The sequence below is a fragment of the Patella vulgata genome, chromosome 1, assembly GCF_932274485.2.
Source record: "Patella vulgata chromosome 1, xgPatVulg1.2, whole genome shotgun sequence".
In the NCBI taxonomy this organism is placed as follows: Eukaryota; Metazoa; Mollusca; class Gastropoda; family Patellidae; genus Patella; species Patella vulgata.
The window spans coordinates 52,594,305-52,606,976 of record NC_065879.2 but is presented as its reverse complement, the minus strand read 5'-3'; the positions used below and the strand labels follow the sequence as shown (position 1 = coordinate 52,606,976).

At 38.2% G+C, this 12,672-nt stretch overlaps 1 protein-coding gene across 1 annotated transcript in view; it reads left to right on the top strand.

Moving 5' to 3' along the window:
- Positions 1–9,023, top strand: part of LOC126830378 (chordin-like protein 2) — a 424,750-nt gene extending 415,727 nt beyond the window's left edge. Inside the window, exon 11 of the mRNA XM_050560793.2 lies at positions 7,347–9,023. Coding sequence (XP_050416750.1) covers positions 7,347–7,432 — 86 coding nt within the window. The 3' untranslated portion in view covers positions 7,433–9,023. The remainder of the gene's footprint in view (positions 1–7,346) is intronic.
- Positions 9,024–12,672: the final 3,649 nt, after the last annotated feature.

Sequence of the window (12,672 nt, the reverse complement as noted above, 5' to 3'; positions counted from 1 at the left end):
TAGGTTTTGGTCTATAAAAGTGTCAATTATTATTCGATTATCTTAAAATTTTCACCATGTGAGGCCTTATGCCATTTATATTTTCATAGAATTAATGTAAAAATTTTATTATCACCGGAAGTAATGTAATTTTGGCAAAAACTGTATTATTAGCCTTCAAATTGTTTTGAAGTGAGTTATATTTATCATTCGTTTAACATTATGATATTTGATTCCAATGGACATATAGATTGGATCAATACGATCATATAGATGCCCAAAAATTGTTTCTAGCATCTCCCCTTGTCGAGAAATTTCCCATTAAAAAGTCAGCTAACTTAGCGGTAAGTTAGTAACAAATTTTGTAACGATCACTTTTTTGACATATGTAACACATGGTAACAAATGGTAACAAATGTATAAATGAAATTAATATTGCTGGGTAACTGGTACCGGAAGTGACATAAGTTCAAGGGTAATGTGGCACCGGTGAAACCCGTCATAACTGCATCGCAGTTCTAGTTATTATTATTATTATTATTATTATTATTATTTTTCCATTTGAGCATATCTCAGAAACTACTTGTCGGATCGATTCGATGTCTTCGGTTTTACTGGGAAAGTGGGTTTGACTTAAATTTTAAAGCTATTTCCAACGTTCTGCGACAATGCGAAATGTCCAAAATCACCGAAGTTGTCGTTTTTCGATATTCTGCCGTAATGTTATCAATAATTGTCGGATTGTAATATTTGATACATTTTGACATAGTCAGAGACAAGGCACATAGCTAAGGTTCTTTGGATTTTTTTATTTTCGACGAATCTTCGGAGATATTAGGCGCCAAATATTGAAAATTTAAATTTTTACGAAAAACTTTTTTATTAATGAATATTTTTATGTGGTATTTTACCAAGGGTTAAAGGGTCATCTGATTTGACCAATGTCAACATTTTTTGTCACCGTATTTCTCCTTGGCCCCCATTGGCTGATTTAGTTTTTCAGCCCTGGATTAATTATTTATTGTTCGATTTGTATAAAACAAAGTTCATATGTTCCGCGGTCCAAAATGTCATTTTTTTTGTTACCGGTACATTTTCCTTTCGGCAACGGAAGTAACATAAATTTAGCAAAAACTGCAATTTTGAGAGTTCGGTACCACTTTTTGAAAGCAAATATTATTTTTTTCAAATCTGGTATGACTGAAAGGGTTTGCCCTGTTAATGCGCAGAAATTATCGCGCTCAGTTTTTTTAATTTTTATTTCATTTTCGGATCATTTCGATTTAAAGGTGAAAAAAAGTGAAAAAATGAGCTATTCACAACCCATTCAGGCTTTTCATATTTTAAAATATTTCTTCGCAACTTTCATAAACTAGTAGCAATAATCCATACGAAGAGAATGTATGTGAAAATTAATTTGTAATATGAACAGTTGCCGAGAAATGGTCAATTTTGCAAGTGTCACTTTTTACGCTATTTTGCCTGTAAAAGAGTCAATTATTATTGGATTTTCATAAAAGTGACATCATTTGATGCGTAATGTCAATTTTAACAAGGTCAAACCAATTTAACATTTTCAATGTCACCGGAAATGACGTAATTTGGGCAAAAATTGTATTTATAACCTTCAAAACCAGTAATTTATTCAAATGAGTCTTATTTGTAATTTGTTTACAATTTTGATATTTGATTCCAATCAACTAATAGAATGAACCCAAACGATCATATAGATATCACAAAATGGTTTCTAACTTGTTCAGTTGCGGAGAAATAGGCGATTTTCAACAGGTAACTTTTCAAGGTTTTTGGTCCATAAAAGTGTCAATTATTCGATTTTCATAAAGTTCCCCGTGTGTGATACCTAATGCCATTTACGATTTCATACAAGTAATTTGACACTTTTACTGTTACCGGAAGTAACGTCATTGTGGCAAAAACTGTATTTTTAGCCTTCAAAACAGATATTTTATTCAAATGAGTCTGATTTGTATTGTTTTTAAAATTATGATATTTGATTCCAATCAACAAATAGATTGAACCCACACGATCATACAAACACCAAAAAATGGTTTCTAACTTGTACGGTTGCAGAGAAATAGACGATTTTCTACAAGTCACTTTTCAAGGATTTTGATCTATAAAAGTGGCAAATATTATTCGATTTACATAAAATTTTCACCATGTGATGCCTTATGCTATACTATTCAAAAAAAGTAGGGGATATTTGATTTTTAAGTGTTATTAAAGTCACCTAATGAAACTGACGAAGAAACAAATGACAAAATGAAATGAAGTTCACATTCATCGATTTATTCCAAATGATCGTTAGACTAAGTAAGGCACAGACTGACCATTATAAGGGTAAAATGATACCCGGGGTCAAACAGCAAAGTTACCACAGCATCACAACCAAGTCAGTAACGGGTAAATCCTCCTCTGTTTGCCAAACAAGCATTGATCCGACGTGGCATACTCCTAATGAGACGTCTAAGGTCATTTTGGTCCAGATTGTCCCATTCCTGTTGCAACGCAGCAGCAAGTTCTTGGACATTGGCAGGACGTTGTTGACGTTGACGTAACCTCTGTCCAAGCATGTCCCAGACATGCTCGATGGGGGAGAGGTCGGGACTCAGTGCTGGCCAAGGTAATGTGGTGATGTTCTGTTGTTAGAGGTAACCTGTAACGATCCTGGCCCTGTGACATCTTGAGTTGTCATCCTGGAAGATGAAACGGCGGCCATGACGTCGTGCGAACGGCACAACATGGACTGCCAAGATGTTGTCCCGGTAGTACTGGCCTGTAACAGTGATGCCTCCCCACACCATAACAGAACCACCCCCAAATCGATCATGTCTGATGACGTTAACGTCTTGGAAGCGCTCCTTTCGACGACGCCACACCCTCCTACGTCTGTCCAAAAAATCAACAGTGAACCTTGACTCATCTGAAAACATCACATTGCTCCAGCGTCGATTATCCCAGTGTTGACGATCCCTACACCAACGACGTCTTGCCTGAATGTGATGATCTCTCAAACAAGGGATCACGCGAGGACGTCGGGCGCGAAGGTGACCCCTATGCAGTCGATTCCGAATCGTCTGGCCACTCACTCTCACACCAGTGTCTGTTTGAAGACGAGCGCTGATCTGATTTGCTGTGATGACACGATTTCTCAAGGCCAAGGTACGGATAAATCGATCCTGGGCTTGAGTTGTCGCCCTTGGTCGACCTGAGCGTGGTCTGTCCTGTACAGATTGTGTATCACGGTATCTGGACCATAGCCTGCTTATGACAGACTGAGAAACATTCATCGTCCGCGCCACAACCGCCTGTGTTGTGCCGATCTGTAGCATGCCAAGGGCACGTAACCTTTCATTTTGGGTAAGCCGACGCATATCAAAATTTGTTTTCTGGTCACTAAAACAATTAAACTGATGTTTCCACCCTGGAATTCAACGCCACAATGACTGTAACATTCAAAGTCAGAGTCGTGCAAATCTTGGGTTGGACCCCCATGATGATCCCAAGCATCACCTGCATTCCATGCGGTAGCTATTGGTGCGTTTGGGCGTCACATGTAACTGGAAATGTTTCTTCTGTTAGGTTCTATAGTGACCTTTTTCGTAGTCATTTGCATATTTTAGTATTATGCCCCCAAAATCAAATATCCCCCTACTTTTTTTGAATAGTATATTTCTGATTTCATGAAACTAATTTAACATTTTCATTATCACCGGAAGTTATGTCGTTTGGCAAAAAATGTATTTTTAGCCTTCAAAACAAATATTTTTTGAAGTGAGTTATATTTATTATTCGTTTAACATTATGATATTTGATTCCAATGGAGCTATAGATTGGATCAATACGATCATATAGATGTCCAAAAATTGCTTCTACCATCTTTCTTTGTCGAGAAATAACCAATTTTGTCAGGATCACTTTTTAAAACTTTTTTCACATTTTAAGTTCCCATTAGATAGTCAGCTAACTTAGTGGTAAGTTAGTAATAAATTTTGTCAGGATCAAATTTTTGACATATCTAACGCATGGTAACAAATGTATAAATGGAATTGATATTGCTAGATTTGGTTGATTCTGCGTCCATTTCATAACACGTGTGCAATGCTTACGTTGAAATCTGTTTACCGGTTTCATTGGTACCAAATGTGACATAAGTTCAAGGGTGACGAGGCACAGGAAGTTACATAAGTTCAAGGGTAACGTGGCACCAGTGAAACCCGTCATTACTGCGTCGCAGTTCTAGTTCTTATTATTATTATTATTAGGGTTTCACACTGCGTAGCTTGTGTGAAACACTATTGTTTTTGTTCGGATTATTATTTTTTTTTTCCATTTTGATCATATCTCAGAAACTACTTGTCGGATTGATCCAATTTCTTCGGTTTCACTGGGAAAGTGGGTGTGACTTAGAGATTAAAGCTATTTTGAACGTTCTGTGACAATGCGAAATGTCCGAAATCACCGAAGTGGTTAATTTTTGAAATTTTCTTGTAACATTTACAATAATTGCCGGATTTTAACATTTGATACATTTTGACATAGGCAGAGACAAGAAACATAGCTACGGTTCTTTAGATTGTTGATTTTCGGTGAATCTTCGGAGATATTAGGCGCCAAATTTTGAAAATTTAAATTTTTACAAAATACTTTTTTATTAATGAATATTTTTTGATGATATTTTATCCAGGGCTAAAGGGTCGTCTGATTTGAGCGAAAATGTCAACAATTTTTGTCTAAATAATTTTCCTTGGCCGCTATTGGCTAATTCAGTTTTACGCTCCTAGATTCATTAATGATCGTTCGATTTGTTTGAAACAAAGTTCATGTGCTCCGTTTTCCAAAATGTCATTTGTTTAGTTACCGATAAAGTTTCCTGTCGACACCGGAAGTGGCATAATTTCAACAAAAACTATAATTTTGACAGTTCGGTACCACTTTTTGAAAGCAAATATTATTTTTTCAAAATTTTTTATTACCAAATCAATTCGCAATGCAAAGGCGCACAAAGCATCGGACTCAGTTTTTTTAATTTCGATTTCGTTTTCGAGCTATTTCGATTAAAAGGTGAAAAAAGGTGTAAAATTAAGCTATTTACAACCCATTCAGCGTCTTAATATTTGAAAATATTTCTTCGTAACTTTCATAAACTCGTAGCAACAATCCATACGAAGAGAATGTATGTGAAAATTAGTTTGTAATATGAGCAGTTGCCGAGAAATGGGCAATTTTGCATGAGTGACTTTTTACGCTAGTTTGCCTGTAAAAGAGTCAATTATTATTGGATTTCCATAAAAGTGACACCATTTGATGCGTAATGGCAATATTAACTAGGTCAAGCCCATTTAACATTTTCAATGTCACCGGAAATGACGTAATTCGGGCAAAAACTGTATTTATAGCCATTAAAACCAATAATTTATTTAAATGAGTCGTATTTGTTATTTGTTTAAAATTCTGATATTTGATTCCAATCAACTAATAGAATGAACCCATACGATCATATAGATATCACAAAATGGTTTCTAACTTTTTTAGTTGCGGAGAAACAGACGATTTTCAACAGGTAACTTTTCAAGGTTTTTGGTCCATAAAAGTGTCAATTATTATTCGATTTTCATAAAACTTTCAGTATGTGATACCTAATGCCATTTACGATTTCCTACAAGTAATTTAACACTTTTACTGTCAGCGGAAGTAACGTCATTTTGGCAAAAACTGTATTTCTAGCCTTCAAAACAGATATTTTATTCAAATGTGTCTGATTTGTATTCTTTTTAAAATTATGATATTTGATTCCAATCAACAAATGGAATGAACCCACACGATCATACAAATACCAAAAAATGGGTTCTAACTTGTACGGTTGCAGAGAAATAGAAGATTTTCTACAAGTCACTTTTCAAGGATTTTGGTCTTAAGTGGCAAATATTATTCGATTTACATAAAATTTTCACCATGTCATGCCTTATGCTATTTCTGATTTCGTGAAACTATTTTAACATTTTTATTATCACCGGAAGTAATGTAATGTTGCCAGGATCACTTACATGTAATGAATGTATACAATGAATTGATATTGCCGGATTTGGTTGATTCTGCGTACATTTTATGTGATGTGTGCAATGCTTAAATGGAAACCTGTTTAATGGTTTCATCGGTACCGGAAGTGACATATGTTCAAGTGTAACGGGGCACCGGTGAAACCCGTCATTACTGCATCGCAGTTCTAGTTGATAATTAAAATTGTATAGGGAAAAACATGTAAGGTAATAAGTCAGGGCCCCATCCCTGGCATTACCATATTAGATCTGGGTAATAAAGTTTTTATTTAAAAAAATAAAAAAAAAAATTAACATTTCAGGTCTACATCTCAAAACCTGATGACTTCCTGGACTGGCTTTAGTAGAACGATGATGCATATCAATTTCACCTATGACACCTGTAGTGGAAGTGGAGGGCAAATCATAATCAGTTTGGGTTCCAGCCCCGAGGACCTCTGTAAACTTTGCTTTTTGGTGATGCCTTCATTTCCGAGCTTGAAAAGGACGCTCCTGTATTTATCATGGCCTCTCATATTGGAAGATAACATAAATGGCTTGTGTGTTGACGGTTGTGCATATCTCCTGGTCAGGAAAGTTGTAGGCACCATCGCCATTGTAAATCATTTGACAGGCCAGAGTGAACAGGGAGACCTATGATTGGTCAGCAATGTATCAGATTCCATACTGGGGGGTGGGTATGAAAAAACTGTTGTAGTGTTACATAATCAGATTATTTCAACTTACTTATCCTGTGGAAATACAGCTATATCAGAGATATTTTGAAATTCATAGTCACTGCATGTTTCAACATTTTAGATTTGACCACAATTTGGCACTTGAAACTATGTTAACAGAGAAAAACTGTGTGGTTTTCGACGAAAGTCTAATATTGCATCATGATTACTGTTTTAAAGTATTTTCGTGTTTGATTTATATTGAATTCATCTCATCTTTTTGAAGAATGCATTTATGTTCAAAAATAAAAATGTTCTGTGGAATTCAAAATTCATGTGCTTTTAAATTATCAGATTCCAAACTGGAGGGTGGGGATAAAAAAGCTGTTCTAGTGTTACATAATCAGATTATTTCAACTTACTTATCCTATGGAAATATTTTAAAATTGAAAGGCACTGCATGTTTCAACATCTTAGATTTGACCACAATTTGACACTTGAAACTACGTTAACAGAGAAAAACTGTGTGGTTTTCGATGAAAGTGTTAAAAAGTCTAATATTGCATCATGATTACTGTTTTAAAGTATTTTCGTGTTTGATTTATATTGAATTTATCTCATCGTTTTACAGAATGTGGTCCCCATTGTGCCTATAAAGATTGGAACCAACGGAATGTTGAGCAAAAAGCTACAGTCTGTGATGTTAGAGCCATTTAACATTGAAGTCAATTGGCAAATAATTGCTAGTCTGAGTCCTTTTGGTTGGAAGATTAAGATGTAGCCTGTAACTGGACAGCCTGGACTGAGCACCTGTTTTGAGTAGCCATTTTACCTTTAGCCATATTATCACCATTTTTATCTGTACATTTATATTTTCATATTTCAATTCAAGATTGGGAACATTCAAAATATTTGTAAGTTCGATGTAATATTGTTAGGACTCATTTTGAATACCTATATGGCTAAATATGATCAGGTTATTTATCTGTAGTATTAAGTAAGATTTCACTTCATAACAGGGCATGTGTGATAACCTAGATTCCCTGCCTTTGTATCGACTTATTCTGTCCCGAACTGGCTCTCCCCTTTATATTCTATATGAAATAAGTACTAATAAGCTTTACTCTTCTCGTCGTAATATACTCAAAGCCATTAAAAACGCAATGCCTAATTCGTGAAATATTTCTGGTAAACGTTTTTTTGGGCTTTCCCATCTTATGGCACATAGGTGAAACTTGTGATGGGTCTCTTTTAGTGGAGTTCTGGGTTTGGACCCAATATCAGTTCTCGGTAATGAACTTTGTTCGTGCAAACGCAACACTTGTCTTTTTTCACGATTTTAAGCAGTCCTATGTCACACGTTTTGCACGTACATTCCCTGCACTCTGGCCCTTTAAATACAGATTAAAATTTCAACATTCATCACTTCGGAAAAATGTCACGCCTTACACAAGAAAACAGGAACAGAGCTATTGGCATGCTCAAGATCGCCACATCCGACTACAGAATCTGCGCAACAGGTTCCAGTCAGCTACTGCTACTGCCAGAGGTTACTGTTGGAACACGGCAACGTCAGGTCAGCCCTCAAACAGTCCGAAGGCGCCTGGCTGCTCTTGGGTTACGCTGCCGTCGACCATACCAAGGTCAAATCCTTCTGCATCGTCATCGACTTGCCACAGAGCAACGGGCCGCAAATCAGGGGTATCTGCACAACACACCATGTCGAAATGTCATCTTCTCGGATGAATCCAGATTCAACCTCAATTTTCCTGATGTACGTCAACGTATCTACCGTCGTCGACATGAACGCTTTGCTCGTAACCCGATCGAACACCTTTGGGATGAACCTGCACGACGGGTTCGAACTCAAGCCGTGCCACCACGAACTGTTGCAGAGTTGGCACTGGCATTCCAAAATCATTGGTAAACAATCCCACAGCGTGTAGTGAGACATATGTGCCAGTCCATGCCAAAGCGACTTCAGGCATGTGTAAGAGCTCAGGGTGGACATACCCGATATTGACTCCAGCTGACCCCTGCTTTGTTCCTTGGTTCTCTGACGTTTCGGTTCTGTGCATTTGTAGTGAATACTTTCATGAAATTAACCACAGATGCTTGTTATCTCGATTTTGTCAATTGTTATGTACATTTGTTAAAAGTTGTTGCAGTAAATAAACTTTGAATTTGGCATTGCGTCTTTGTGGCTTTGAGTGTATTATGCAATAATTCATAAAAGGGCTATAAGTTCAAATACATTTATTACATTGTGTACATCTACTTATACAAACATTGTTGTATTTTGCAGAAACAGTTCTTAATAAAGTTAGTTCTTACATTCTCCTGCAAGTTCCTCCTATTAAAGTCATTAAAGTGATATATGTACAAAGAAGGGCTCGTTTGAATTCCCCCGCCCTAATTGCCCTGTAACTACACAAGATTGTCGGTTACAACCTTTACTTTCGATCTACAAGGGGGGATTATCGATATCTCTTATACTAATAGAATTTCCAAGAAAACTCAAATTATTTCTATTATGATTTTTGCAACAAGTCCATACTAATAGAATTTCCAAATTATTTCTATTATGATTTTTGCAACAAGTCCATAGGTTTCTAGACATTTCCGGAAGGTTCAATTAAAATAAAATTGTTTATATTTAAAAAAAAAAACGGAAAAAAAAGATTGGGAAGGATTCTAATGTCCTCACTATCTTCTTTGACAGCACCAAGACCCAGATAAGAATGATGCGCGGTAGGAAGAGTGGCTAGGCAGCCAAGCCCTTTACTAAGAAACAGACCTTCCCCATATAGGCCAAGTCACCAAGCAAACGATCCAGTCTGAAGCTTCCACTTCCGGACCTGTGTGATCCCGAACCAGATGATCAGCCAGATAGAGGAGAGTTCAGGAGATCGAGCAGCAGGATTTCCGGTCCGAGATGGCCAGCTCCAAGGAGCGGCAAGAAAAAAAGTTCCTGGAGGTTCTCCAGACCCTCTTCCCCTCAGGCTGTGCCTTTCCCTGTACGCCTTAAGTTCACAGAGTACATCGGCCCTCCTTCCAACTCCATCTATAGCGTTTAGGGGCCCAAGGATGTCGAATTACCACGAACAGTGCCGAATATTCTAAACTTTTCGTAGCTTTGTCGGCATCATTCGTGGAGATAGTAGTGTATTCGTAACTGAATTCGGCGTATTCGTAAACAATTCGACATATTCGTAACTCATTCGTATCTAAATCGCCACAATTCTTTCATTTCGTACCTTTATCGTAACCCTATCCTGACATTCGGCATATTTTCACCCAATTAGCCACGAATCATCGTAACTCTTTCGTAGACTGTTCGTGTAACTGCTTCGTGGCAACTCCCGATTCTCCACGAATTTTTTATTTTGTTTGGCCGAATGGAATATTATTTATTTACGGATTACGAATAAAACTGATGTGGGTATAATACACAATCCAGAATTTGAGTTTCAGACAAGGTCTTGATGAAAGAATTTGTGTCCCTTTTCTTTGCAGAGTCCGTAAACCTGTTGTGACGTCATCAGAGGGTGATATCTGATATCGTCCCTTGGGTCGATATAAGATATCACCTTTTGATGACGCCACAACAGGTTGATACGTTTCATAACATGCATGGGAGATCAAAGGTGTGTAAAATTAAATAATAAAAGTGTTTCTGGCTGTGGATTAAATAAATAATGTTTTGACCCACAGCAGGCTCAACAATCAGAAGACCGGTATCTATAGAAATCTCAAAGCTAAAACGAAGGCCAGCTGTGTTTAAATGTGAACAAATCAATGTAGGTATTCCAACACATCTCTTGACATGCCATCCATCAATTCAGTTGCCTACAATAAAGTAAGTAATTTACATACACATCAATAAATAATATACAACAGCACGCGCGCTTTGATCAATAAATACTAATCGGCAATGAATGAAATTGACTATAACATCTTGCAAACATGAGACTTCAGTCATTTGAATCTAAATATACTCTTCAAAAAAAGTAGGGGATATTGAAATGCAAATACCTATGTAGGTTGTGATATGATAAATAGTCATGGACACTTGACATGCTTTGAGAGTATGTTCACAGATGAAGAACTTATCGCCCCAACAGAACCACTGAGCTGCACGTGCGACACACAATAGCGCCATACACGTGGAAGGGGTTCATGGTCAAATTTGACACTTCAAGGAAGGGTTGATGAAAACTGTCGCGTGCTGGTTTATCCTATCCATGTTTGCTTTCCTATCTGTTCTTGCATAATATTTTCTGTTTAGCGTATCTTTGCTTTAATGTGTTACGTTTAATTTGCAACGAGACGTCTTCAACATTATGAACGTCTACGTGCTATTGGCATGCTTCAAATTGGTTCTACACAGCGAGCAGTAGCCAACATGCTTAATGTGTCACAGTCTGCTGTGATCAGCAGACTGTGGAGCCGGTACCAACAAACACGGGGGGGGGGGGGGTTGGATGGCCGAATGGTTAGCACGTCCGTGCTGTATTATAGGGCCTGTCATTGAGTCAACTGGCGTGGTTTCGAATCCCCGGTTGTACGTGACAAGGAGTTGGGTCGCCTGTCCAACCTTGTGGGTTTTCTCCGGGTCCTCCGGTTTCCTCCCACAGCTAAAGACCCCTACGCGCAAGCGAATTATTTAAATAAAATTGAACCATGTGTTAGGCCCGAAATGACCTAGTTTGTGTCGAGTGGACTTTAAACCCCATTTCTCTCTCTCTCTCTCTCTCACCAACAAACACACAATGTTGATGATAGACCTCGTTCAGGTCGTCCTAGAGCCACTACACAAGCCCAGGATCAATACATTCGTACACAGGTCCCGCGAAATCGAGACCAAACAGCCAATCAGCTTTCTGTAAACTTGTACCAAGTTACAGGAATTCGAGTTACACCCAAACGATTAGAAATCAGCTGCATGCAGCCAATTTGCATGCGCGACGACCGCGTGTTGTGCCTCCACCATTAACACGCCAGCACATGGCAAACGGGCGTCATTGGTGTAGGCAGCGTAGAAATTGGGGTAATCGTCGATGGGCGCGTGTAATGTTCTCAGATGAGTCCAGATTAGGCGTGCTCGCGTTTGGAGGCGTGTAAATGAGCGTCATGCTAACGTTAACGTCAGACAGCATGACAGATTCGGGCGTGGGGTCTATTATGGCCTGGGGAGGAATCACCATGACTGGCAGAACGGACTTGCATATTGTTCTAGGAAGGGTCACTGGTGTTTACTACCGTGACCACATCCTGGCACCGATAGTTCTGTCCTTTGCTCAACGTGTAGCTCGACGTGCCCGTGCCCACCGCGCTCGTGTCGTGAATGACTACCTCCAGCGTCACTATATTGCCCATATGCCTTGGCCAGCCATGAGTCCCGACCTTTCCGCTATAGAGCATGTCTGGGACATGATCGGGGGACGTATTCGTCGCCGTCAACGTCAACCGACAACACTGCAAGAATTGGCCATGGCACTGAAAGAGGAGTGGGTCAGATTGGGCGGTTGATTAGGAGCATGCCACGACGAATTGCTGAATGTCTGAGGATTGGTGGAAAAATTACTCGTTATTAAGACAGAAATCAAAAATAGGTTGTCAGGCAACGAAACATACGCCCACAGCAGCTAAATCGTCTGGGCAGTCAACAAGTATTGTCGCATACTTTTTTCGGTAATGAAACATTTATAATACACTAAAATCTGATTAAGAGTAACAACTCATTACGTAATTATCAGAAAACCATTAGAATTTGTTTGGTTTTTATAAAGTTCTGCCCCATGCTAGCGTTTAGTATACGAAACATTTAATATCATGGATTTAGCTGTTCAAGTCATAAAAATTCATTGAAAATCAATATACTTGTTCGTCTCAAGATCTTAAACTCTGTGTATCAATCTGAAGTCAATCGGATGATCACTTTAGCCCAGTGGTTC